The sequence below is a fragment of the Ursus arctos genome, unplaced genomic scaffold (assembly GCF_023065955.2).
Source record: "Ursus arctos isolate Adak ecotype North America unplaced genomic scaffold, UrsArc2.0 scaffold_2, whole genome shotgun sequence".
In the NCBI taxonomy this organism is placed as follows: Eukaryota; Metazoa; Chordata; class Mammalia; order Carnivora; family Ursidae; genus Ursus; species Ursus arctos.
In genome coordinates, this window is record NW_026622874.1 from 88,139,276 (window position 1) to 88,167,180 (window position 27,905).

Here is a 27,905-nt window from a genome sequence, read left to right on the forward strand (position 1 = left end):
CTTCCTGGCCGGGGCAGTAGGCTCCCCGCAGGCTGGGGCAGACGCAGGCTACAGGTTAGAGCAAGTGTGGATCTCAAGTGGCTGTTCAGGGGGCCATGGCCAGGCCTGGGCCCAGGAGATGGCGCTGAGGCAAGCCTGGCATTGAGGATTCAGCAAGAGCAGCCCCGCCTGGCCAGACAGTGTGGAGCCCAGGCCAGGCCCAGGCAGGCCCAGTGCTGGGGGAGGAGAGGTTTGGTTAGGTGCAGAGCCTGCCCCTGGCCGCTCTGGTTTCCCTCATTGCCTTCCTGTGCACCTTGGGCAAGTGACTGCCCTTCTCTGAGCCTCTCCACACCATGAGGGCTTATGGGCTACCTCCTGGGGTAGGATCTCCACCCATGCCTCCTCAGGGTCTCGGAAGCTCCGGTCCAGAGGTGGGCTGACGGCCCCAGGCGAACCAAGGGAGGTGCCACCAGCTTTTGGAACTAGATCTTCGGAGCTGTCCCTTGTGGCAGTCTGGCGAGAACGCAGCTGTGGGGTGGTCGGAGAGGCCTCCCTGGGGCCGCACAGCTGGACCGGAGCCAGCCAGTGCCAGAATCACCAGACAGCCACCCGGCAGTCAGTATGTCATGCTGGTGGCAAAAGCCAGGCACTGTCAAGACCTGCTTGGCTCTGCCGCCATCTCAGCATGTTTCTCCCCCTTTCTCCCAAAGATGTGGATTTTAACAATCCATAAGCCCTCAGGGTCCTACCCACAAGCACTGTTTGGGGATTTGAGGGCATCTGAGTGAGGAGTGCAAGGGTAGCCTGGGCCCGGCTGAGCTTTTGAGGGGACACACAGACCCTGGCTCTGGGAGAGGACAAGCTCCTTCAGCTTGCTCCAGGCTTGAAAGAGAAGACAGAAAACACCTGGGAAATCTTATTCCCTTTATTCTCTTCAACTAATCAACATGACCACCGGTGACACAACACTGTTATTGACACACAACACTCAAAAGTGGGGCCTCTCTCCACAGGGACAAGTCACGTTGAGCGGGGCTTCCATAATGGGGGCAAAGGAGTCTGGGGGCTGCTCACCTCGGGAGCAGGTGTCATGGAATCCCACCTCTTGGCTGTGATGGTTTCAAGGTTCCCCACCATTCAGGATTCATGCCCACTCATCAAGTTCCCATGTGACCTCCATAGCCACAGAAGTTTCAAGTTGCACCCTAAGCTCAGATCAGTGTCTGCTCTCCCCTCTGCTTTCGCCAATGACCCTGTGACTGGTCTGGTGGGCTCCTCCACCAGGGCACTTCTGAAGTCAGGCCTGTGTGGGGCTGGACAAGAGGGTTTGGCTACACTGTGCCTTCTGCACTAAGTTCTGGTGGGCGTGTGCCATGACCGTCCCCTGGGCCTTTGCCTAATCTGGTCAGAGGGACTCTGGACACTGCCACTTCCCCAAGCCAGCTCCCTCCCTGGTTCCTCCAAAATGGAGGTCGCTCTGGGAGGGAAGCACCTGGGTAAAGTAGTTTGGGGAGGTGGGCAAGAGAGGACAGGTCATGCCCCAAAGGTCTCTGATTCTGCCCCTTTGCTGCTACGAAACCCCAGACCCCAACCGATCATGTCCACATCATCCATTCAGTACCAGAGCCAAGACCGCTGGCCCTCACTCATCCCTACACATGCGAGCATCCTACTACACGGGCTACACCCTAGTCCTCAGTAGGCCGACGGCTGGCCTTTGACCACACTGGCCACCTCCCCCCTCCCTGCCCCGGACTGGCCCCCGAGCCCCAAAGGCTGCTCTCCAGGACTCTTCTGAAGACAAGATTCCTCAGACCTGTTTCCGAGGGGAGCTGTTTCTAGCTTTAAAGGGGTTTGTCTCTACAACTGGTTTCTTTCTACTACCATCTTAGAAAAAATCTGCTTTGACTTGGAGGACTGTCTCCTCTTCCTCAGTCTCATAGGGACACCCCTCTGCTGATGCTTCTGTCGGTAGAGATTCGGCAGGCAGGCTCCTTCTCCCCTCTCAGTAGTGCTGTCTGACCTGGCACTTGGGTGGGGTGGGGTGTTATGCAGACGGTCACGAGGGTCTCCCCACAATTATCCGAGGCCTGCCTTTTTCTTCTCCCCAGCAGGCCTGGGCTTTTCCTCTTATAGTGTTCTAGATTTTGATCCTTTGAATTTACGGTCATCCCTTTGGGGGCAGGAGAGATGAAGGGTGACGAGCTTTCACCTTTCGAGCTTTTAGGTCATGAAATTAAGAGGTCTCTTCCGCAGCTTGGAGGAATCTGGGTCGCCCTCTCCAGGCATGTGACTCCTGAGGGGTCCCCTCACCTGGCATCTCAGTTCTCTGACTCCAGGCCCACGTGGGGTCCGTGGGCACTTCCTTTGGACCCAGCACTGGACAGAGTCCTCTCCTCCTTTAAGGGTCTCCCGGGCTAGGGGGTGGGGGTTCTTGTTACAGATGTGTCGAGAATTTCCACTCAGCCATTTCCTAGGGCAGCAGTCTCTCTCCCCCCTGCCACACACACCCAGTCATGTTAGCGGGTTTGGCTGGGCTAATGAAAGAGTGTTACCGTGTGGTGTGTGAGGACAGGAGATGGACCTGGCAGGGGAGTGGGTTTCTCATCCTTCCATTTCCCTCTGAAAGTTTCTGGCTAAGGAGGAGAGGAGCCAAGTGCGTGGGATCTGTCCCCTCCCAAGGCCACGATTGGGCTGGGTCGTCACACCTCAGAGCGCTCCAAGTACCAGGGTGAGGAAGGTGGTCAGGCCTCCAGATGCTCTTCAGGGACCCACGGCCCAGTCTGTGGGGTGTCGGGACACCCAGCACTACGTGCCGGCTGGCTCATCCCGCCAGCAGCCTGGCTAACAGCTCAGATGAAAGAGTGAGGTCTAAAAGCAGGTTGCTGGCTAATCAGAGCGCTCTATCCTGTCGACTTGCTGTCCCTCGTTGCCACAGAGAACCCACGTGTGGCTCTCGTTGACTTGGAGAAGAGAAGTCTAGGGAGGATTTAACCACACACAGGCCTCGAGTCTCTGAAGGGCTTTATTCTTTGGAGGTCGACTAGCAGCGGGTCCCCCTCTCCACTGAGGACAGAATTCGAGGAAGTGAGCTGCCACGGCAGCGAGACTGGTGGCAGTTAGATAGCAGGAGACACCTCCTGACAGTGAGACCTGAGAATGGGCAGGAGGGACCCTCCACCCCTGGAGGCCTCTCAGAGTAGAAGTCCCCCATCCTGCCTGGCTGGGGGGAGCCCTGGCGGCCTGAGCTGGGATCTGCTTGCACTTGAAGCTTAACAAGCTCCCGGAAACGGGGAGGACTGGGCAGCCCCGAGTTTGCTGGGTTCCATCCGGACACGGCTTCACCTTGCTTTGCTTTCCTCAAAGCACTCTAACAGAAATCCCTCCCTTCCCCCTAATTTTTTTGTGGTGGCTTCCCAGTACTCTTTAAAGTTTCTATGCACCCCAAACTTCAGCCTTTAAGAAGGCTGGACATCACTTTTTTTTTTTCCTTCCCCATTTTTGGGTTCTTCCTCATAAGGAATTCCGTGGGCCTCTTCCTCTAACACGCAATTACCTAAGATCGGCCTCATCCCCCCAGGAACCCCCAGGGCAGTGAGCTGAACTTTCTCTTCCTAGTTCCCTGGGCCGTTTCTTCTCTGTGGGCCTGGGGGCTCCTCATCACTTATTTTTCGCCTCTCCCCACACTAGCCCCCAGCTGAGCGTTTTCCTCAGCGTCACTGTCCAGGACTTCTGAGAGGGAGGCTCTCTCGAACTGCAGGGGGAGAGAACACTGCGGAACAAGTTCATGGGAGGCTCGTCTGCACCTTCTGAGGTCAATGCCATTGGATTCCCTGCGCTTCCCCGACCCTATAGTTTCACAAGGATTTTGATACAGTTTTATAGGGTTGTCTAGAGACGTATTGGGACCTCTTCCTACAATTAATAGGGCTTTTATCCACTATGGTTTATAGGGTTTTTCTGCTACAGACTTAAAGGGCTTTTTTTTTTTTTTTCCTACATATTTATAGGGTTTCTAACCCAACAGTTTTTCTCTACTGCCTTATTAAGGGGCTCCCACCAACAATTTTATAGGGTTTCTCATCACTGTTGTAAAAGCACTATTTTTACCCAGGGTTCTTAATCCTCTGCTTCTCTACAACCTGATAGGGTTTTCCTCCTTTCCCCACGTGATTTCTGGGAGGATCCAGTATTCCTCTCAGGACAGAGGCCCCTGGTCTCCAGACCCATTTCACAAGGTGACCCCTGGGTGGCAGCTCCGGTGGAGGAGGAGAGCTGCGACTTCCGTGAAGCCGTCTCCACACTCAGGGCACAAATAGGGCTTTTCCTCCAAGAGGGTCTTGGGGTTTTCCCCGTCCCCCTGGCTGCTGCTCCCCGTGGGCATGGGGGCCTCTCCCTCACCTTCCTGGCTTGTGGACAGGGTGGCTGGTTCTGGAGGGGGATCCTCAGGTGTGGGGGACTTTTCCTGGGTGTGGGTCTCCTGGTGCCGGGCGAGGGCCAGGCGATCAAGAAAGGAGGCCCCGCAATCTGAGCAGCTGTAGGGCCTGGCCCCCAGGGGGCTCCTGAGGTGCTCCAGGAGGACAGAAGAGCTCTTCCCCAGCTCCGGACTCTTCTGGGGTTTCCCACCTGCATGGACTTTCTGGTGCAGCAGCAGCTCAGAGCTGAGGCCAAAGCTTTTTTTGCATTCAGGGCATTTAAAGGGCTTGCCACTTAGGAAGGGACTGGGCCCGGCCCCTTCCCCTAGACCAATCCTATAATCAGGGAAGAGAAAGGGCTTTTCGTTGCCATGGCTGAGCTGATGTTGGAGGAGCACGGCGCGATCCAGAAAACTTTCTCCACAGTGGGAACAGATGTAGGACTTGGAAGAGAGCAGGCCCAGCCTTTGGCTGAAGCTCTCCTGCCCCTCGGGCACTTTAAAGGGCTGTCCCGGGGGTTCGGCTCTGCCCTCGGCAGCACCTGGGTAGGAATTGCCTCCGAAAGGGAGCCGGGGGGGTCGGAACTGGGGCGCCTTGGGGGCTGGGTGTGCGATGAGGCCATCTGCGTTTTTGTAGGGGTTCTCCCCGATGTGGATCCGCTGATGCTGCATAAAGATGCCCTCGTCGTTGAAGCCCTTGCCACAGACAAGACACTTGTGTGGTTTGGCTCCCGGCGGGGGCGTCAGCAGGGCAGGGTCGCCCAGCCCCAGCAGGGTGTCGCCCTGAGCTCTGCGGGCCGGCGTCTTGCCCCTTTCGTGGACCACCCGGTGCTGCTCCAGCTCGTGCGCCTCCAGGAAGGCCTTCCCGCAGTCGGAGCACACGAACAGGTTCTCATCCATGTGCGTGCGCACGTGCGTGATGAGGTTGGAGCTCTGGCTGAAGCTCTTGCCGCACTCGGGGCACTTGTAGGGCTTCTCGCCCGTGTGCGTGCGCCGGTGCTGGATGAGGTGGGAGCTGCGGATGAAGCTCTTGCCGCAGTCGGAGCACTTGTAGGGCTTCTCGCCCGTGTGGATGCGCTGGTGGCGGATGAGGGTGGAGCTCATGATGAAGCTCTTGCCGCAGTCGGCGCAGATGTAGGGCCGCTCGCCGCGGTGGATGCGCTGGTGGTTGATGAGGTTGGAGCTGACGCTGAAGCTCTTGCCGCACTCGGGGCACTTGTAGGGCCGCTCGCCCGTGTGCGTGCGCTGGTGCCGCAGCAGCGTGGCGCTCAGCGTGAAGGTCTTGCCGCACACCGGGCACTTGAACGGGTCCTCGCGCAGGTGAGTCCGCTGGTGCTTGATGAGCGTGGAGCTGTGGCCGAAGCTCTTGCCGCACTCCAGGCACTCGTAGGGCTTCTCGCCGGTGTGCGTGCGCTGGTGCTGGGTCAGCTCGGAGCTCTGGATGAAGCTCTTGCCGCACTCGGTGCAGCGGTACGGCTTCTCGCCGGCGTGGATCTTCTGGTGCTTGAGGAGGTTGTGGTTCTGGCCGAAGCGCTTGCCACACTCGGGGCACTTGTAGGGCTTCTCGCCCGTGTGCGTGGCCTGGTGCTGGATGAGGTCCGAGCTGCGGTAGAAGGCCCGCCGGCACTCGCCGCACTTGTACGGCTTCTCGCCCGTGTGCGAGCGCTGGTGCTTGATGAGGTTGGTGCTCTGGGTGAAGGCCTTCTCGCACTCCGTGCACTTGTACGGCTTCTCGCCCGTGTGCGTGCGCTGGTGCTGCACCAGGTTGGAGCTCCAGCTGAAGCACTTGCCGCAGTCGGGGCACTTGTAGGGCTTCTCGCCCGTGTGCGTGCGCTGGTGCTGCACCAGGTGCGAGCTCTGCGTGAAGCTCTTGCCGCACTCCGAGCAGGTGTTGGGCCGCTCGCCCGTGTGGATGCGCTGGTGCCGCAGCAGCTTGGACCACTGGCTGAAGCTCTTGCCGCACTCGTTGCAGATGTAGGGCTTCTCCGCCCCCGAAGGGCGGCCCTGCACCAGCTCCCGCAGGCTGGGCTCGCTGGCCGGGACCACCGGGGGGCTGTTCCACGTGGTCAGGGTCCCCCACTGCCAGCTGGCCTCACAGGCCTTGGTCCAGTCGGACGGGGAAGGGACTACCTCGGGGGCGGGGGGATCCAGAGGGGCCTGGTGGTCCAAGGGGCTGGGGTGACCCAGAGGGGTTGGGGAGTCCTGAGGGATGGAGGGATCCTGGGAGGGTCTCTCCAGGGGCATCTCTGCTGGGTCCTTGAATTCTGGACTCTGAGCTGGATCTCCCAAGATGATCTCCTCCCCAGAACTTTCCTGCTGAGGGCTCTCCTCTTCGTTCCCACTCTCGGCACCTACAGAGAGAAAGGGAGTCTCCAGCCCCCATCTCCTTTCAGAACACGGGGTCGGGTCTCTCTTCCCTCCCCTGGGTGTCCCCCAGAGTCTGGGCCCCTCCCTGAAGTGGGGCCACTGTCTTGTCAGGACTGCAGTCCCTTCTTGTGCCCCTCACCTCTACGAGCATCGTTGGGGCTCTGTTCAGGACCCTGCAGATCTGGGCCCCACAGCGCGGCCTCAGGCTCCATCCCAGAGCTCAGGTCTGCCCAGCGTTCCAGGGACCCTGGGAGAGGCGGGGGGGTGCGGAGAGAGAAGAGAGGGACACACAATCGGAGCTGATCTGCGTGTTTCTTTACTCCCCAAGCCCCACTCCTTCACCTGCCGGCCCCAGGCGAACTTCAGTTTCCCACCTCCCCATTTTTCTGGGCAGCAGTTCTCACCGTGGCCCCCCGACCCCTGCAGGCCTGGTTCCTGCTCCAGACCTTAAGATCACAACTAAGCCAGCAGGTGAATTTAAGAGTGTAATTAAAAGCTCATCAGTCATAACCCTTTGAACCCAGACTGGGGGCTACAGAAGTATCTGACACCCACGGGGAAGGAGGCTCTCACCCCACCCCTCTGATGCCCAGAGGCTGGGAAACCTGTTATTTTGCTAATCAGAGGAAGCTCATTAAGACTCTAATTTTCCTCCTTAATGGGGCTGCTAATTGGGACCAATAAACTTTCCTTATGAGCCCAGAGAACTGACAGCCCGGAACACTTGAAGAGTTTAAAAAAAAAAGAAGAAGAAGAAGAAGAAAGAAAGGAAAGGAAGGAAAGGAAGGAAGAAAAGAAAGAAAGAAAGAAAGAAAGAAAGAAAGAAAGAAAAGAAAAGAAAAGAAAAGAAAGAAAAGCAAGCACGAAAGCAATCAGATTTCCCTGAGGGGATGGGGGCCCTCCAAAAGGACTGGGGCACTTTCCCGTTATCCAAGCACAGAAAGAATTTCAAGCCAGAGGTGGGGGGGGGGGCAGTTTGAAGCCATGGGGAGGCTTCTGCAGAGGCGACCTTGAGCGGAAATGAAAAGGAAAAGGGACAAGGGGGAAATGTGTGGATGCCGCCCAGCCGCTGACTCGGTGCTGCGCCGCCTCCTTATCTCTCCCCATCCTCCCCCAGGCCTGCGAGGCGACCCAGGAGTCAGGCTGTCCATTTTACAGATCAGGAAATCAACACTCAAGGAGATTGCTCCAAGGTCACAGGCTGGGAAGTAGCAGAGCCAAGACCAGAAATGCAAGGTTCTGGGTCTGGCTCGCCCCAGCCTCTGCGAGGGAGATGACCTTGGGAGTCACGTGAAACTCGTAAATGTGGCCTGCTGGCAGGAGACGGGTGATGAGGAAAGCTCAGACAGAACCTGCCAGCCATGAGACGGCAACGTTCCCAGGACCACCCGCTCTCCTTGGCTTGTCGGATCCAGTGATTAGGCCTGACAGTCTGCGCGGATGACCTCAAACCAGTACTCCCCGCTGAAGCCCCCCATTCACACTCCCCTCCTGGCACCCCTTCTTCTATTCGGTTCTGTTTTGCTATTGCTGTATCCCGTGCCTAGGACGGTGCCTGACACATAAGAGGTGCCTTATACATTTTGTTGAATGAATGGGGGTGAATGAGTGAGATGCCCCTCGTTCCTGGAAAACCTGCCTGGCCCAATGCCTTTAAAGGTCAGTTTGCAAGGGGTTGGCACCAAAGGAACAGGAGTTCAGAGTGGCCTCCTGGTAAAACCTAGCTAGCCAGCTATCACTCCAAAAAGGGTGAGAGAATTCCAGCTTGAGGGAATAAGGCCTCAGGAGCTATATTCTAGGTTCCCACCGAGTTTAGAGCCTTAACAGAGCCCCTGGGGGGGGGGGGTCCGGGCTTCCAGTGGCTGCGTGGGAGGGGCACTGCGTGTATGGGGGCAGTGGTGCCGGAAGACATGGCAAAGACTCACGAGGAGGCGGCTGGGAGGCAAAGTGAAGCAGGAGCGAGCTGAACCCTGCCAAATAGCGGTAGGAGAGACAGGACTTGGATTTTGGGAAGTAAATTAATTTCTTCATCTCCGCAGCTCCTTAGGCCATGAAATGCCCCCTCCCCCATCTCTAAGTGTCTTTGGAGCCGTGGGGGCAGGGGCCTCCGCCAAGCTGGGGGCCGCCTATTCTTAAGAGGCCTGCTGGGCTTGCCTAAGACAGGTAAGAGCTTCTGTACCTTGATCGTCCCGAGAAATTCAAGCTCAGCGGTCCCAAGCAGGAGGGAAAGGGTTAAAGCCAAGGCCGCCATGGAGTAGGAAAGTGGGAACACCGAGGGAGGCAAGAAGTGCTGGGAGCCCACCCAGGCCCAGGCCCCGGGGCACCGGCCTTGGACCTCGGGCCGGCCCCCCACTGCGGAGGGACGGAGGGACGGAGGGAGGGAAGGACAGGAGGAGGAGGCTGCCTCGCAGAGAGGTGTGGAGAGCGGCCCAGGGTGACCCTGACATGGAGGCAGCTGCGGGAATGCAGCCGCCCCGGCCCCGGCCCCGGCGCCCACCGCACCCCCCACGCCCGCACCAGCGCAGACCCTGGACTTCTGCTCGGGCCGGTCCCCGCGACCCTCTTCCGGCGCCCGGGCCGGAGCCCCGCATCCCGGCCTCCCCCGCCCGCGGGGCCCCCAGGATTCCGGCGCTCCGCGGCGCCCCGGCCCCGCCGGCGGCCCAATTCCCTCTTCCCAGAATGCTCACGCCCTCCCTCCCCTCCCCCACAGCCAGACCCTCGCGCTCTTCCCAGAATCCTCGGCCCCTCGCGGCCCCTGCCCGGCCCCCACCCCACCGGCGCCCGGGGCGGGGAGGGGGCGCAGGCCCGCGCGCCCCCGCCTCCCGCGCCCCATTGTTCCCGGCGGCCGTCCCGGGCCCTCCGGGCCACCCCCCAGGAACCCAGGCGTCCCCAACTCACGGCTCTGGGGTCTGGGGAAGGCCGGAAGGCAGAATCCAGCCCCAGGGGACTTAACCCCTTGAATGCCCTGCCTCAGGGGGGCGGGCTGGACGTCGAGGACTCTGGGGTCCTTCTCAAGGGGTGATCCCAGGCTGAGGACCCGGGGACCAGTTCAGGGTGACTGGGACGGAGCAGGAAGTGACCCCAGCTTCCCGGGCCCCTCTAGCCTGGAGTCAGAGCATCAGCTCTATGGGATTTAACCCTTTGCCTCCCGCAGCCTGGGAAAAAAAGAGGACGGGGAGCGGGGAGGTGGCTGAGACGCCCCTTTCTCGGTCTGCGGCGGGAGCGGGTCCTCGGGGGAAGCCCAGATGCCAGTGAGGGGTCTCTGGATGGCTGACCACTCTCCATCTCAAAGGGGCTCGGCCAGCCGCTCTCCAAAAGCCGGATCTCGGATTTGGTGGCTGCTTGTCCCCCGGGGCCTGCCTTTGTTGGGACTCAGACTCAGGGATGGGGCTCAGATGCCTGGGCTGTGGGGTGGGAGCGGGGACCGGCTGGGCAGATGCGGAGAGAGAACATCCTACTGACTAAAACTGGCTTAAATGAAATAATAAGCCACGGCAACGAGAGTTTGGGCCGAGGGGCTGCGCGCAGCCCGGAGGGATTTGTAGCATGCTTCTCCCCCCAGTAGCTCCCCTCAGAGCGGCCATGGTGGCAGGAGGGAAGTCAGTGTGTGTGTGTGTGGGGGGGGTGTCCCTGACCACGGAGGGCCTCTCCCAGCAGCTCAGAGGTACCTGGCTCATAGCAGCAGACACCTTTAAAATCCTGAGAACACTGGTGGCCTCCCAAGGCCCAGATTACCTGGGCTCCCAATCCTACAGCCTTTATCTCATTCCTCCTCACCACAATCCGTGATTATCCCCGTTTTACAGGAGAGGAAACTGAGCTGTGAGAAGTGAGGTAATGTGCTTAAAGCCAGGTCATTTTTTCCATTGCACACATTTGTCTGTGGAAGCCTGGCCACTGCGGGGAGCACAGTGGTGGAGAGGCCCCAGAGCTGAACAAGAATCGGGCTTTCTACCCTCGACAACTCCAGAAGTTTGATAGCATATAAATTAGAAACACAGGAGTCACAAGAGAAGGTACAGGGTTATCTGTCTGGGGATGTGAAGGAGGGGGAAGGAACAAACTGTATGTCAGAAATTGTTAAAGAGGCTGCAGCCCCTCTGGGCCTACATTTGGGGTGCAGAGAGTGTGGCCCCACTAGACCCTGCCCCTGCTCACATCTCAGTACTGCCTCCTTCACCCACCTTCCCCGCCAGGCACATCCCCGTCTTATCTCTGGCTCCCATCACCTTTGACACCTCACTCCTACCCCAGGGCCTTTGCACCTCCTGGTCTTCCTGCGTCCCTGCAACACACATCAACCCCTGACAGAACATTTGCGTGTTTGCCATCTGTCTGTACCCGTGTCTTCTTTGCGTGCACACACACACCTTAATGTCCGTGCTGCTGGGGGAGGGGCTTGGCCTCTTGGACTCACTGCTGTCCCCCCAGCTCCTGGAACAGACTGACATGTGGTAGGTGCTCAGTTCACGCAGTGCGGAGGATGAACTCCTCCTCCTGCCGCCTCCATCCGTTTCTGGATCAACCCCCAAGCTGGACAGATGTGGCAAAGTGGGACCAAGCTGGGCTCTGGCTACATAAGCACATTCATGGTTCAGACACCCTCACTGTCCACCCCTCACTCTGAGGAACAGGTGAGGAAGAGGCAGACTTGGGATCTGAGTGCTGGGCAGGCCGATCCGGCCCTCACTACTGTCTCCTCTCTGTACCTGAGCAAAAGCCTAACCTGGCCTGGGGGCAGTAAGTGTGGGGGAGGGGGTTGATTCAGGGGGTGCGGGGCAGAAACTGCACCCTGGAGGCTCACAGAAGAGTTTAATTTGGCCTACACCCTTTTTGGTGGTGCTGGTGGTGGTGTCTGTGTGGGTGCGTGGGTGTGTGTGTAACTGAATCAATCGCCCCCTTTAAAAATCAGTACATTTCACATACAAATCCAAATTTCCCACTTCTTTGGAAAATCCAAAGATGTGGCAACAAGACCCAAATTTTCACGTGGCAACCACTGGCTGGGCAGTAGCTTTCTTGCTTACAAGGCCGCTGGCTTTCCAGGGTGCCGGTCCCCGTCACTCTGTTGTCTCCCCAGCCCTGAGGCTAGGAGGTGGTTTCGGTATATCTGTGATCATCCACTGTTGGTACTGATTCTGTACCCCTCGGTGTGTCCCCCAGGTTCAGGGTAACAAGTATGAGGGTGATGTCTTCTGAGCAGTTTCATTTATTGAGTATTTACTAAGTGCCGGGCGCTATTCCACGGGCTCCACAGACCTTCACAAGTAAGGTGACGAGTAAGTCACCTGTACACAGCTAACTAGTGACAAAGCTGGCTTGAAATCCAGACACGCTGCCCTGAGAGCCACATGGCTTCTAACCGCAACTCTCAGAATGGCCCGCGTGTGTCCGGGGGCGGAGGGTGAGCTGCTCAGCCCCGCCCCCTCTCCTTCATGGTGTTCCAGGAGCTGGAGAGAGGAGTGGGCAAGGGCAGCGTGCCCCTGCTCAGGCCAGGCCATTCTCCAGCAACAGTTTGCCTGTCCTGCTCCTGGGGAAGCTAAGACCGCTCTGATTGTAGGCGACAGCATGCTGTCCTGTTGTCCACAGTCAGCTGGCACAGTGACCAGAAAGGAGACGCTCCTGGAAAGATGAGGCCTGTCCCCCCTTGGCCTTTCACGGACAGCCCATCTCGGCCGCCGCGCAGCAGCCTCCCATGGGGCCCCTGCACACAGGCCCTTGCATCCGGAGACCCGGGCTGTGTGAGAGCAGGAGGTGGACCCTGGTCCGGACCCTGCTCTGTCCTCACTGCTCCGTGTGGTCTTGGGCAACTCACTTTGCCTCTTGGAGATTTGGCTTCTTCTTTGGAAAGGGGACGAGCCTTGGTTCCCCAAGGGACGGGAGGGGTAAATGAGATGATACGAGAATTCAGAGCGGACGGGCTCTAGCCAGGGCTGCCTCATTCTTTCTCATCAGAGCGCACCGCCTTCAGCCCGGTGGGCGGTGGGTGGGAGAGCCAGGAAGCTGGAAACCGTGTCCCAAAAGGGACGGGAAGTGTGTAACTTGGGAGGACCTGGGGCTGTGACCTGAGACTCCCAACCCTCCGCTCTGGGGGGGGAGGGGGACGCGCTCAGGCAGGGTGCAAGAGCTTTCTCGCAAGGACAGCTGCCTACCTGCAGGCAGGGACGGGGGGGGGGGGGGGTGCCGCTGGTATCAGCAGGACAGGATGGACCTTCTTCCCTGGAGATGGTCATGCCCACGGGGTGTATGAGGGGCTGCTTTTTAGGGATGTGGTCCTCAAATGTGGAACAAGAGCAGGGGCCCAGGGCTGGGAGATCCCTTCTGCCTCTGAGAGTCCAGGATCAGTCACTCCTCTGCTCAAGAACCCACAATGGCTCCCTAAGACTTCTCACATCGAGTCCTGTCCTCCTGGTGCCTCCTAGCCACCGTGTCCCTAAGGCTCAGAGCCATGTCCTTCCCTTACATTCTCTTCCTCAAACATTTCCTGCTCCGTGTGGTTAGTTCCAAAAAGCCTTCCGTGTCGGCGGCTTAGCCTTGCCCCTGTCCTTGAGGCCTTGTTCTTTCTGTGCATTTGCCTAACAGACCTGTCCATGTCACGGTCATCCAGGTTCACCAACTCCATTTCTCTCCGTGATACTTAGTCATCCTGCTCCCCAAGGCCTGAAGGGCCCTCCTCTGCACCCCGTTTGTCAGTAGGTCCTCAGTTCTATGACACCCCTGCCCAGTCTGCCCAGCCCTTCTGTCGCCCTGCCCCGGGCCACCATCACCCCCGGTTCTATCCCTGAATGACCGCAGTGACTTTCTGACGGGTTCTCTGGCCTCTAGCCCCCTTGGTTTCTTCCCACCTGTCTGGTCCCGCATGTTTCTTCCAAAAAGCTCTAGTGTGTTCACCCTTAGAACACCTCCTCCTTCCTCATCATCAACAGAGAAGTGTGTTTGGGGCTTTTTTTTTAATTTTTGAAAATTAAGAACTTTTCTCTGTTTATATTTTGACAATAACTTTGACTAAGGTATAGAAAGCCACGGGGCGCCTGGGTGGCTCAGTCAGTTAAGCATCTGCCTTCAATTCAGGTCATGATTCCAGGGTCCTGGGACTGAGCCCCACATTGCATGGGGGCTCCCAGCTCAGTGAGGAGCCTGCTTCTCCCTCTTCCTCTGCCTGCCGCTCCCTCTGCTTGTGCTCTATCTCTCGCTCTCTCTCTCTGTCAAATAAATAAAGAAAAGAAAAGAAAAAGCTCATATATAATTGGGTAAATAAAGTAAATTTATATATTAAGTAAATGCAGATATGTATAATTTAAATAAAAATAAAAGTAAATACAGGGCTCCTGGCTGGCTCAGTTGGTAGAGCATGGGACACTTGATCTCAGGGTCATGAGTTTAAGCTCCACATTCGGCAGGGAGTCTACTTAAAAAAATTTTTTTAATAAAACATAAAAGTCAATAAAATAGATGCATAATGTTTTGTTACCAAGCATTTGCATGAAGGTGTGGACGGAACTAGCTGTGGTCATCACGTTTCTGGGCCTCAGTCACCCCATCTGCAAAACCACACGTCAGATCGAATGTTCTCAACAATAAGGGTCTGACCATATGGAACACTTTTCTGTAGATGTGACTCTTTGGGGAGGATACATAAGTGTCTGGAAAGGACAGTGGCCTCTGGGGAGGAGGGCTGAGGATCTGAGGTAAGAGGAAGGCTTAACTTTGGAATCTTTGGTTCTGTGTGATGATTTCCAGTTGGTGAAAGTCACTTTTTAAATGGTAAATATTTAGAGTGTAAGGTTGGAGTGGAGATCGTGGGTTAAAACAACACGTTGATTTCCTTTTCAGGTTTGTCCTGGTCCAAGTCACATTAAATCACGTTCAACGGATTTCCTACCCATATGTGACACGTGGACTAACCTTCGAGAGAGGTCCCCATTCCCCCTGGAACAGATGCTGTACTGCGGCCTGAGCACGGGACAGGAGATTGAAGACAGATGGAAGAGAGGATTATATTGTCACACACAGTTACGAGACTTAAAAAAAAAAAAAATCAGTAAGCTCCCAGACACCTGAAGCCTGGTCCCACCGTTGCCACCCCCCAGGGCCCCTAGACTTGTGGCTGGAGAAGTGAAAACACCAGAGCACACGGCCTGTATGAAAGCAGCCTTTCTGCCTCTCTGCTCAGTGTCCCCCAAGGTAATCCCCATTGTCTCGCAGTGCCACAGGCTCCTCCCCCACCTGTCCCCAACCTAGGACTGTCCTGCTTCTCAGGCCTTTCACCGAGCGAGCGTGGCTCCCTTCGCCTTCTCTAGAAAGAATGCTCCCCCTTCTCCTCTCCACACAGGGAGTCTTGTCTGTCTTCGGGGTCCTGTTCAAACGCCAGCCAACTTCAGTCTAGGCCCTGATACTCACCCCCATTGAATATATACTTTCATTCACATTAAGGCATTTGTGTCTCTCGGTACAAGGCGGTCACCCTCACCCTTTCTTTACTCCGGAGGGAACGGGACTTCAGACAGGTAACATGTTCAGGTCACAGAGCAACTGTGAGAACCTGGGATCTGTGGGGCTTGGGTTTTTGACTGTGGGCCTGGGGCTTCCCTCCTTCAGAATCCCGCTCAATCCTGCCACTTCCTTCCCAGACGACATTGTCTCCTGGAGAACTGCCCTTCCCTTCGGTCACAGTCTGACTGCAGGGATCCCTATCTTTTACTTGCCATCTTGGCCACATGGGGGTACCCTCTATCGTGTTATTTGATATTTTTCTTCAGCTCAGTGCATTTTTCTTCATGGAAAGAAACATATCTGAGAAGAAAACTCAATGTCAGTGTGAGAAATAGAAATTGCTTGTTCCTGGGGCGCCTGGCTGGCTCAGTGGAAGAGCATCCAACTCTTGATCTCAGGGTTGTGAGTTCGAGCCCCACGTCGGGTGTGGAGATGACTTAAATAAATAAGACTTAAAAAAAAAAAAAAAAGAACTGTAACAACTCAACAATAAACACAAGCAACCCAATTAAAAAATGGGCAAAGAGGGGCGCCTGGGTGGCAGAGTGGTTAAGCATCTGCCTTCGGCTCAGGGCATGATACCGGTGTTATGGGATCGAGCCCCACATCGGGCTCCTCTGCTATGAGCCTGCTTCTTCCTCTCCCACTCCCCCTGCTTGTGTTCCCTCTCTCACTGGCTGTCTCTATTTCTGTAGAATAAATAAATAAAATCTTTTTAAAAAATAAAAATAAATAAAAAATGGGCAAAGAACTTGGACATTTCTCCAGAGAAATCTATAGATGGCCAACAAACACCTGAAAAGATGCTCAACATCATTGGCCGTGAGGGATATGCAAATCAAAACCCCAGTGAGATCCCACTTCGCACCCTCAGGGACAGTTATAATAATAATACTTTGTAAAAACCTGAGCGTAACCAGCGTTGGTGAGGATGTGGAGAGATCGCAACCGTCATACGCTGCTGGTGGGAATGTAAAATGCTACAGCCACTACAGAAAACAATTGGGTAGTTCCTCAAAAAGTGAAACATAGGACCACCTGTGACCCAGCAATTCCAGGTCTGCAGCCAAGAAAAATGAGAACATATGTCCACACGAAAACGTGCACACAGATGCTCACAGCAGCACTCTTCGTAACAGCCAAAAAGTGGAAACAACTCAAACGTCCGTCAAGGAATGAGCAGATAAACAAAATGTGGTGTGTATCCGTACAATGGAATAGCATTAAGCCATAAAAAGGAATACTTTGCTGGGGCGCCTGGGTAGCGCAGTCGTTAAAGCGTCTGCCTTCGGCTCAGGGCATGATCCCGGTGTTATGGGATCGAGCCCCACATCAGGCTCCTCCGCTATGAGCCTGCTTCTTCCTCTCCCACTCCCCCTGCTTGTGTTCCCTCTCTCGCTGGCTGTCTCTCTGTCACATAAATAAATAAAAATCTTAAAAAAAAAAAAGGAATACTTTGCTGATCGGTGCTATATAACATGGATGAACCTGGAAAACATTGTTTTGGGGTTGGGTGGGTTTTTTTTTTTAAGATTTTATTTATTCGAGAGAGAGAGAACACAAAGGGGAGGGGAGGGGAGGAGAAGAGGGAGAGGGAGAAGCAGACTCCGCACTGAACAGGGAGCCCAACACAGGGCTCGATCCCAGGACCCTGAGATCATGACCGGAGCCGAAGGCAGACGCTTCACCGACTGAGCCACCCAGGTGACACTGAACCTTGAAAACATTGTTGAGTGCAAGGAACTAGATATGCAGGGCTGCATATTTTATGATTCTGTGTATACGAAGTATCCAGAACAGGTGAATCTAGAGAGACACCAAGCAGATGAATGGTTGCTAGGGGCTCGGGGGGGGGGGGGGGGGAGGAATGGGGAGTGGCGGCTTAATGGGTACAAGACTTCTGTTCTGGAACTAGAAAGGGGTGATGGCTGCACGTCCTTGTAAATGTACTCGATGTCACTGAATTATGTGCTTCAGAATGGTTGAAATTATGAATGTTATGTGAATTTTACGATAAAAATTTCAATCAGGGGCTCCTGGGTGGCTCAGCTGGTTAAGCGTCTGTCTTCAGCTCAGGTCGTGATCCGTGATCCCGGGGAGGGGGCTTGGGATGGAGCCCCTGCATCGGAGTCCTTGCTCAGCAGGGAGTCTGCGTCTCCCTCTGCCCCTCCCCGCCCTGCTCCTGCTCCATCTCTCTCTTTCAAATAAATAAAATCTTTAAAAAAATCCAGCCAATACTAAGTTATGTTAATAAATGCCATTGATATATTGTTGCACAATTAGGGAAAGGCTCTGGGTCTAAGGGGCTCATCCTGTGTGTAAGTGAGAAGGTGATAAGGGCCTCGCACCAACCTGAGACTCTCCCCTGGGCGGACTCAAAGGGTTCTCCTGGGAAGGAGAGCAGGAAGGACCACCCTTCTCCTGGCGCGGTCTCCGCGCACCGGCAGAGACCCTGACATCACCGGGGCGCCACCTTGCCTGCCATGTGGACAGATCCGATGGCATTTCAACCCAGGCTTCATCCACCAGCCAGAGGCCACGTGACAGGGGCTGCCTGCCCAGGGGAGGGATCTTTCTGCAATTTGTCCCGACGGAGCACCTTCCCATAAATCGCCCAAAGGCTCCACAGGTTGGCAGCCCTCCTCTGTCGCGAGACACCTGGAAAGCCACCAGTCAGACTTTGTTTCAGTTCTTGTTTCTATCACATTCAGCTGTGAGACCTTGTTCCAACGACCGGACCTCCTCTGAATCTCTCTTTACTCATCGGTACAATAGGGAAACAACCCCTCCAGAGGGTGGGGTTGAGTGACAAATTGCAGTGAGGTGCCCACGCTGACCGTCAGTTTTTTTCCCCATAGTTAGCTTCAGCTTTCATCTTTGGCTTAAATATATACATATATATAGTTATATATATATTGTTATATATATTTATACATTTATGTACTTCTTTATTTATTTATAAATATACATATTTGCACTAGAAAACTATATATATAGTTATATATATATCATTATATATATATTTATACATTTATGTACTTCTTTATTTATTTATAAATATATATATTTTGCACTAGAAAAATAATATAGCCATACTAAGGAAAATATTAAAAAATGAAATTACACATTTTTCATCTACCCCAGTTCAACTATTTTTGCCTTTCGTTGTATTTCCTTCCTGTATTTTTTTCTAAGTTTTTTTTTTTTTTTTTTTTTTTACTTAGTTGTACGTTTTTGGTGCTTCATTGTCTTCACGGCCAACGTTTTAATGGCTGTCTACAGAATTCTTTCTACATGCACCATACTTTGCTGAGTCATTTCCCTGTCGTTGAATTTTTACACTGCCTCCCGTTTTTGTTCTTACAACTAAAACTTCGGTGAACATCTCTTGAGAATACATGTCTCCGAAATTTTGACTGTTTTCTTAAAAGACAGTCCCAGAAATAGAAATATTGGGTCAAATCTAGGAGCACTTCCCTGGCTTTGGTGATGCATAACCTTGTAATTAGTTGTGACTCTAAATGCAGGATATCCAGTCTCTGTCTGTCTTGTCTAAAGGATGTGAGGAGAGATTTGATTACATGCCTTGCTGAAATCCATCTAAATGCAATCTAGAAAATTTCCTTGGTCTCTGAACCTCGTAAGTAACCTGATAACCATAGAAAAGCATTCCTACTTCATAGGGCGGATGTGGGGATTAAAAGCATGGCCGCTCAGACCAGGGCCCAGCATGAGTGGGCGCGCCACCGGTCAATCCCCATTCTTTTCTTTTTTTTTTTTTAAGATTTTATTTATTTATTTGACAGAGATAGAGACAGCCAGCGAGAGAGGGAACACAAGCAGGGGGAGTGGGAGAGGAAGAAGCAGGCTCACAGCGGAGGAGCCTGATGTGGGGCTCGATCCCGTAACGCCAGGATCACGCCCTGAGCCGAAGGCAGACGCTTAACCGCTGTGCCACCCAGGCGCCCCCGGTCAATCCCCATTCTTGTTTTCACCTTGCAAAGGATGCGAGCCTTCTGGGACTGCAGCTCTCTGTGGCCTTTCTAGGCATCACTGCTTTCCTTACCAGGCTCTTAGGTTTTGACTGTTGTAAGGTTATCATCCCTTGACTAGTGGCTTCTTTTTTTTTTTTTGTAATAAGGATTTTATTATTTATTTATTTGAGAGAGAAAAAGAGAGCAAGCACAAGTAGGGGGAGGGGGAGGAGCAGAGGGAGAGGGAAAAGCAGACTCCTCACTGAGCAGAAGGACTCCTCACTGAGCAGAAAGCCCCATGTGGGGCTTGATCCCAGGACCCCAAGATCATGACCCGAGCCAAAGGCAGAGGCTTAACCAACTGAGCCACAAAGGTGCCCCTTGACTAAGGGCTTCTGTTTGCTAAGAGGTTTTGTTTTGCTTTGCAGACTTGTTCATTTGCAAATACGGGGCCATAAAGAGAACTATGAATCAAAGGTGTGCAGCCTTTCTCTCGCATATACGATACTGTAGATATTAAAAAGATGTGAAATCAGATATTAAAAAGACACCTTTAAGTGGGTACCATAAAGGAGATGAGCGAGCCTGGCGGCTGTGCTTGTTTGTTTCTTTATTTATACCTTGCGTGGTTTCAAAAAGGACCCGAGGCATTTACGGAGCCGCATATTCTTCAACAGGTGCCTGGCATCTAGTACAACCCACAGCTGCTCAGCGCTGGCCATTAGCACTGATAGTAGCGGCAGTAGCAGCGTGTCATTAACAAGACCAAAAAAACCCCCAAAACCCCAAAAAACCCAAAAACAGAAAAGGCAAAGGGAAAACAAAGGGGAAAATGATAACACGAATCCAGGGTTGGTACACAAAACATACGGCGTAAAGCTCTGTTGATACAATTGCTAAAAGTGAGGCACACATTTGCTGGGCTTTCTAGAAGCCCAAGGGACTGTTGGTTACGTAATTCATGTGAGGCTCGGGAGAAAGTTCTGTGAGTCCTCATGAAAATGACATTTCCTGATGCGGAGGACCTTGTCTTCAACCCCATCCCCTAATTCTGAATCCAGTCCAACACAGAGACAGATGGGCATGCAAAGGCCCACTGCGGTGGGAGAGGGATCACCGCTGTGCTGAGTTCTTAGGTTGAGCCAGTCCGCTTTTAAAGCCACTGTTACAAATCGCACATCCCAGCCTTAAGCGATCCCAGTAAGGGGGTTAGCTACGACATGTATCTTTCGGCTCCGGGGGTTGGTGGATACACAGTATCTCCAGTTCCCCAGCTCCAGGAGCCATTCACAAAGAATGGAACGGGGTGGCCCTGGACGTGCACAACTGGGAGATGGCTTTGTTTCACATTGTTACAGAGCTTTCATTCTTTGGTTTTTCACCCTCGAGATCTGACCACTAAGTTTGGAGCAAGCCTGCCTTTGACAGGGGCAATCAAGCTATGTCTGCTTCCAGCTGTTCCGACTCCAGGTCACCTTCCTTTTTCCCAGGGGTCTAGGGCCTGTCACCCCAGAGGGCTTGGATTTGACCTTCTTCCTTCTGTACTAACCAACATCTTTTGTGCCAAGCCTTTGACATGAGTTATTTTAGTTTTGCCATAACTCCGGCAGGTGGCTGTTGCTGCCCCTGCTTTCTGCTGTCAAAATAGAAGTTCAGAGATATAGGAAGTACCTTGCCCCAAGGTCACCCTGCTAGTAAGAGCTGCGATTTAATGCAGTCCTGTAGGACTCGGGACCTTATTCTTCCCTGCACCAAGCCATCTTGCAAATCATGTTTGATGGTCTGATTTAGGATTCCAGTTGAGTTAAACATCAAGTTTTCTGGCCTTTGGTTTGTATCATTAATACCCTTGTTTTGAAAACTGGGACTTCGTTTGTCTGTCTCCAGATTTTGTATCAATGAGTCAGGTGGCTTGGAACTTGCTCGTTGGCAATTTTTCTCATTTTACTTCTCCAAGCCAGATCGGGAGGTGATGATTAATTCAGAGCAGCACGATGCTTTTTAAGATTTTATACCTCCACTATCAGGTTTGCATTTCCTCTTACCCGTGTTTGTTACAAAAGAAATCTCATAATGCAAATAAAAACCATGAACTACTATTTTTGACCTAAGAGGTCTGCGAATATAGTTTGCTTATAGACTACATGGAGAATCAGGCACTCTCAAACATCATTAGTAGAGCATACATCTGCACTGCCTCTTTGGGGGAAGGAAAATTTGGCAACACCGATCAAAATTCAAAACGCGCACGCCCTTTGACCCAGCCACTCCACTTCCAGAGCCTATGGGCAGACTGGCGCATGCGCGCAATGCTATCCAGCAAAACATTGCTTCTATAGCAAAAGACTGAACATAACCTACAAGTCCGCTAACGGGGAAGTGGATTTAAAAAATTCTGGCATATCCATATAACTGAATACTCAGCAGCTGTGAAAAAAAAAAAGAAGCAGATATGTACCGACTGATGTGAGACATTCTCCAAAATATGCTGTTACATGAAAGAAGCAAGGGGAGAAGCAAGCGACTACAGTGCATGATCCTATTTGTGTTTTCTAGAAGGAGGCACTTGCCTATACTTAGACTATCTTTAGAAATACACAAGAAAGCGGTCACAGTGCTCAGGAGATGATGACAGGAGCTGGGGACAGGGAGAAGCAGGAGGGCACCCCGCTTTTCCTTTACTGTCTTTTTATACCATATGAATTTTTCCCCTAAAATAGAAAAGGAAGGGAAAATGTAAAAGAAATCTTGTTGTAAGGGCATGATTTTCCTGGCTGGAGAAAGGGCGTCTGGTCATTAGACCAGGGTGGCGGGTACATGATGTGAGAGGCCCAGTGCCCTGTTCTGACTAAGCCACTCACTTGAGTGCCCCTGGGGAAGCCCCACACTTTCTTGGCATTAGGGTGCAGAAGACAAGATGGACAATGTCCTGCTCTCCTGCAGCTTAAACCGGGTAGAGGGAGCAGCGTGGCCAAGGGCGTGGAGGTGAGGAAGTCTCTGGTTCCTCATCACCCATGGCCACCCATCCCTTTTCCTCACAGCTCCCATGCCCGCCCTCTCCCCTGCCACCTTCCCGCATGATTGTCAAGCTGCTAAAGCCGGAGGGAATGAAAGGCAAGGACAGCCTGACCGCATCCTCCAGGCTCCACGAACCCTAACGAAGGGCGTTTAGTACTAAGCGCTGGAGCTCAGTGGAGACTGCCCAGCGGGACCGTGAGAGCGGAAGCAGGGAGAAATGGCCCGCTGGACTGGACCCCAGCTTTCCACAGGTTGTGTCAAAGGTTGGGCTGGTCGGTAATTGGTTTTGCACAAGAAAACGTGAATTTATTTTATCCTTAAAAAACAGGGGTGCCTGGGGGGCGCCTGGGCAGCTCAGTGGGTTAAGCGTCTGACTCTCCACTTCGGCTTAGGTCATGATCTCAGGGTCGTGAGATCGAGCCCCAGGTGGGGCTCCGAGCTCAGCGTGGAGTCTGCTTGAGACCCTCTCTCCCTCTCCCTCTGGCCCTCCCCTTGCGCTCTCTCTCTATAAATGAATAAATCTTAAAAAAGGGGGGGGGCGCCTGGCTCGCTCAGCCAGAAGAGCATTTGACTCGATCTCCGGAGGGTGGTGAGGTCCAGCCCCAAGTGGGGTGTAGAGATTGGTAAAAAATCAACTTTAAAAAATGTATTTACTCAGTGCCTTTCTCTCTTTGGATGCCTGCAACTTGCTTCTTGTGAAGGTCACGAGATCCTTGTCTTTAAGCAAGGATAGCGTGGGTGCTGGGGCACCGTGTTACTGAGTGTTAGCCTGGTGTAGGAATTTGGTGGCTTTGCGCAGGACTAAGGGGACGTCCAGGTCTGACAGCCCTATTGGCTTTGATGCTTCAGTTCAGAATTCCCAGAACAGGTTTCTAAAATCAGCGCGGCAGTGTGGAGGAGAACAGGCATGCGCCCTGGGGTCAGAGGGCCTTGAGTTCAAATCCCCCGCTGACACCCACTCAGTTCCTAACTCCATCCACACAGTGGGAATAACAATACTGCCTTCACAGAATTGCCCTAAGCCTGTAGAGATAGGTGTGCCCGGAACCGAGCACAAAGAAGGCGCCCAAGAAACAGCAGCTCTTACTATCCTGTCTATCGTGTTCTTCATTCTCATGTCACAAAACGGACCCTCTGACACCCGTCCTTTTTCAAAAGGCAGCAGTAAAAATCGGAACAATGACGACGAGTATTGACTGAGTACATATTCGGCGACAGGCCCTGTTCTAAATCTTTTACAAGTTCACTGAATCCTTACAGCAAGCCTTTGAGGCAGAGACGACGATTTTACAGATCCGAAGGCCGAGGCTCAGAGAGGTTCAACAACCTGCCCGAGGCGGTTCAGCATTTTAGCGGAGCGGCCCCACGAGCCCCGCGGGTTGGGCGCTGTCCTCCCGATCCGGGCGCGACAGTCACGGACCCGTCGCCCGGGGAGGACACCAGCCCTGTCAGCGCTGCGCGGGGAGAGGGCGGACGACCCCCCGGCGGCGGCCCCGGCCGGCTGGGGCCGAAGGGGTTATTCCCACTGAGACGCCGGCGCCCGGGGCTGCTAGAGAGGCCCCGCGGGCGGCGGGAGGAGCGCGCACTTCCGGCCGCGGCCGGACTCGGGGCAGCGCACCGGCCGGCTCGGGGCTCGCGGCGCTCGGCGGCCGCCTCGGGGCGCGGGGTGGGTGGGGGGGTGGCGGGGCGCGGGCCGGGGGCGCCCGGGGCGGGAGGGGGAGAGGTGTCTCCGATCGTGGCCGCCGGGGGGCTCCTGGCCTCTCCCCGCAGGCGGGTCGGGGGAGGCGCGGGGAGGGCGGGCAGCTCGCTCCCCTGGGGACGTCGAGCCTTCCAGAGCCCCGGCTCAGAAAGCACCCGCTCCTTCCGCCCGCCTCCCCCGTAGTGTCCGCAGCCGCCCCGCGAAGCCGGTGGCCTCATCCCGGTTTTATGGGCGACTCGCTTAGGACGCGTGTTTTGTGCACGGGCTGGTCCACCGGCCGGGAGCGGAGCCGGACTGCTAGGCGCTGGGGGGGCCCTGCGCTCCTGACCCGTTGGGATGCGGGGCGACGGCCAGGTCGTCGGGCCGGCTTCTGTAATCCCAGCAGGCCTGCCCCCTCGACCTGGCCGGCCCTTCCCTTTCGGGCGAGAGACGTGGGGCATGGCGGAACCTCGCTAACCTTTTCTCCTGCCGCTCCCCGCGGCTCCCCTCATCCCCTCCGTACCCTTTCCGATTTCATCTTTTTTTTTTTGTCCGCTCGTCTTTTCCGTCCCACCGCCACTATCTTTCAATCGCATTGTCACAAACCTGTCTTACCGCAGTAACCTTCAACCTTGACTGCTTCCTCGCTATCTCATATGTCACTCTACACCCCACTGGTCCCCAAACTCTTGCATCAAGCCACACCCTTGTTCAAAGAGCCTTTTTGGTCCCAAGCTGAAGCTGTCTCTGAGCTCAAGTCAAAAATCTCTTTAACCCGGCATTCGGGGCCGCTTAAAATTTAGCTTCCGCCCATCTTCCTCACCTGATCTGTCTCTTGGTGCCCTGAGTAGAAGTTACAGACTGGTAGCTACAACTCCAAAGTGTGTTTCAACTGGTGGGCAATTTCTTTAGAAAATTCCAGCTGATATTTACTTTAGAATTGGGAGGTTGCATTTTTAAAAACAGTAACAACCAGATCTCTAGCTTTTGATGCATCAGTAGAGCTGGAAACGCTTCACTCATGTTCTTACACTAAGCAACTGCCTCAAACTGAGAAGTGGGTGCCCCCCCCCCTTAGAAGGACTGCATCCCCTGGTTCAGCCTCCACTCCCAGCTGCCATGCTTGCGCTGCTGTTTTTCCTGTAAGAGAAGCAGGTTTTGGTTCCCGTGTCTCTATCAAAAGTGCACAAAAGGAAGGTAAGCCCAGAGGCATTCAGGTGTAAAAGCACCAGAGAGTAAGCTCCCAGCCTCCTGTTCTTTCCTGGATCTCATAGCCATTTGAATTTTCCACTCAGGCCGTCAAGGAACCCTCACAGATTAATGGCCTCCAAGATGAATGGCCTCAGAGACTCTCAAATGAATGTGAGGACGCGATCTTAGCACATCTTCTTCAGTGAGTAACCTCTATTCTGCAAGGTCCTTGGCTAGATCTCCTACCGTGTGAAACCTTCCCCGACAACCAGCCGTCTAACCAACGCCATCCATCCATCCATCCATCCATCCATCCATCCATCATCCATCCGTCAGCAGTTCTGGAGGCCAGGCTCTGGGTTAGCTGGGGTATGCCCAAACCACCATCATTTCTCCCTCCTGTGAATTTCTGCGACTGTGACTCAATATCTTATACAATGTTGTACACGTGGTAGGTTCTCGATAACTACTTATCAACTAGGTAAGTGGCATAGTCACACCCATCTTATTTATCCCCCTAGTTTGGTTGTAAGATCTCGGACGGAGGGGTCCGAATCGGATTCATCTTGGCACTGCCCTGGTAACCAGCACACTGCCTGGCACCAAGGATCCAAGGAGATCTGTGCCATAACGAGGGGCCCCAGGCAGGCTACAGATACCGAGTTTCAGTCCCGGCCTGTGGCTGGAGGCGGAGCCCCCCCCCCCCCCCCCCCCCCCCCCCGCTTTGCCAACCCCCGCGTGAGGCAGAGGAATGGAGACACAGCCCAGAGAGAACAGAGGACAGAGGCCTTACTCAGTGCTGGCAGCCGGAAGCGCTTCACAGAGCCCTGGACCTGGAGGCTCTGCTCGCGGGATTTAGCCGAAGCTGCGTCTAGGACCCAGCTGTATCCGTGTAACCTTGAGAGTGACACCCAACCTGATTCTGATTCCGAATTCCAGGCTCTAGAATAACAACAATGGTTAGCATGTACTGAGGCACTCTCTGAGCCAAACCCTGCCAAGGGCTTCGACCCTGTGGCCTCCTTCCAGCCCTGCAACGCCGTGGAGAAAATGCTGTATCCCTGATAAGGCTGAGGCTCCAGTGCCCAGCGACTTGCCTAAGGCCACGTAGTAATGGGCTGAGCCAGGAGTTCAAGTCCAAGTGGGCTGAATCCTGCGCTCCTACGCTCAGCTTGTCTTTAACACCACTGAACTGTCCACTTAGCAATAGGAAGGTGGCAAATGTTATGCTATGTGTACTTTAATTCCATTATTTAAAAGCAAAAAACAAAGCAAAACTCCGTCTCAAGAGGGATTTGGGGCAGGGCCTGGGGACTCAGCATTCCCCTGCTCAGGGTTCTGGTTAAAATGTGCCAAACCGAACCCCCATTCACTAACTTTCTCTCACATCCTTCTTTAAATCCCATCCTAACGAATTAAAAATTATACTTTAAAGTTAATATATATCTTCAAAAGTCTTTAGAAGTCCAAAGCGAAAACCGGATTAAAAAAAAAAAAATCAGGGGCGCCTGGGTAGCGCAGTCGTTAAGCATCTGCCTTCGGCTTAGGGCGTGATCCTGGCGTTCTGGGATCGAGTCCCACATCGGGCTCCTCTGCTGGGAGCCTGCTTCTTCCTCTCCCACTCCCCTGTTGTGTTCCCTCTCTCGCTGGCTGTCTCTCTGTCACATAAATAAATAAAATCTTAAAAAAAAAATCAAACTGACAATGTAGCTTTAAACTCTTGAGGACAAGCTTGTATTCACAGGAGAAAGTCACAGGAGAGAAAAGTAGTTTCCTGCCCTCCCCCCCAAAAAAAGGCAGAGAGAGAAAGCAATAATTAAACACCTATTGCATGCCAGGGACTGGCAGCCACTTTCATATTTTATCTCACTGAATCCTTACAACCGTGAAGGTATTATCCTCTTGTGCAGAAAGAGGAAGTGAGGCTTTAGAATGTTACGTAATTGTGCAAACGTTTAACTGATTCTGAGAGCTGGAGCTGGATCAGAAACCAGTCCCGCTAGTCCGAAAGGTGACTGGAGGGGCGCTCGGCTGCCTCAGTCGGAGGATTATGCGACTCCTTGTCTTGGGGTTGTGGGTTGGTGCCCCACACTGGGTGTAGAGATTACTTTAAAAAATACAATATTAAAAGAAAAGAAGAAAAAAAACGTGTTTCTGCTCTCTCTATATCTCCATGATCCAGTGAGAAAAAACTGTTAACTTAGGAGTTAGGAGTTCATCATGCCAGTCCCTTTCCACTCAAATGTCGTTCTGGAACTCTCTCCTTGAACTCTAGAGGGGTGTGGGTGTGTGGGTGTGTGTGTGTGCGCACACACGCGCACGTATCCGCGCTTTAAGATGGGTCCAAATGAGGGGGAAAAAAAAGGCTTTTTTTCTGGCTTGCCTCAGAGCTACGAATCTGTCAGATTTACAACATACTCTTTTAAGACTTTCCCAGCATGTTGTAGTTCATTCATTCATTGATTTACTCGTTCAATAAATATTGAGTATTGAGTAAATAAAGAGCTAACTCTGGGTTCTTCTAGATCCTGTTAGATACACTTGAGAACAAAACAGCTAAAAATTAAAACCAAAGCCCCCAAATTCCTGTCCTTACAGAGGTTAAATTCTAAGGAAGACAGATAACAAATAAGGGAAAAACAAAGTGAGCTAGGGAGTGTGGAGGACCGGGAAGGTGTTGGAGGTCTCGGAGAGGGAGGCGGGGCGGGGGGCGGGGAGACTTCTCTAAGATGTGGAACAGCCCCCCGCATGATGTGCCCTCCAAGAAGAAGACAGCCCAGAACAGGAGGAA

The 27,905-nt window shown here is 53.7% G+C and overlaps 1 protein-coding gene and 1 long non-coding RNA gene across 6 annotated transcripts; one reads left to right on the top strand and one right to left on the bottom strand.

Annotated features, from left to right (window-relative positions):
* Window positions 1-889: 889 nt before the first annotated feature.
* On the bottom strand, window positions 890-26,117 carry ZNF629 (zinc finger protein 629). 5 transcript variants are annotated; one of them, XM_048224620.2, is made up of 3 exons: window positions 25,908-26,117; window positions 6,900-7,007; window positions 890-6,744 (listed from the first exon to the last, which is right to left on the bottom strand). In XM_048224620.2, exons 2-3 carry the CDS (start codon window positions 6,970-6,972, stop codon window positions 4,211-4,213), a joined length of 2,607 nt encoding a protein of 868 aa, XP_048080577.1. In that variant the 5' UTR covers window positions 6,973-7,007; window positions 25,908-26,117; the 3' UTR covers window positions 890-4,210. The 5 variants fall into 5 exon arrangements, with proteins under 5 accessions (XP_048080577.1, XP_026371608.2, XP_057170891.1 ...); XM_026515823.4 differs by lacking the exon at window positions 25,908-26,117 and adding an exon at window positions 9,659-9,805; XM_057314908.1 differs by lacking the exon at window positions 25,908-26,117 and adding an exon at window positions 9,288-9,416.
* LOC130544209 (uncharacterized) lies at window positions 7,754-16,660 on the top strand. Its single transcript, XR_008960309.1, has 3 exons — window positions 7,754-8,419; window positions 8,800-8,923; window positions 14,594-16,660. It is a non-coding gene; the product is annotated as an uncharacterized LOC130544209 (long non-coding RNA).
* Window positions 26,118-27,905: the final 1,788 nt, after the last annotated feature.

What these genes read in the sequence shown, in the direction of transcription:
- ZNF629 (XM_057314908.1), bottom strand. Translation starts at nt 9,351, where the DNA reads ATGCGGGGCTCCGGCCCGGGCGCCGGAAGAGGGTCGCGGGGACCGGCC. An exon ending in GGCCCGAGCAGAAGTCCAGG is followed by an intron (nt 7,008 to 9,287) that starts GTCTGCGCTGGT and finishes CGCCTCTCCCAG; the next exon opens with GGTCCCTGGAACGCTGGGCA. An exon ending in CCCCAACGATGCTCGTAGAG is followed by an intron (nt 6,745 to 6,899) that starts GTGAGGGGCACA and finishes TTCTCTCTGTAG; the next exon opens with GTGCCGAGAGTGGGAACGAA.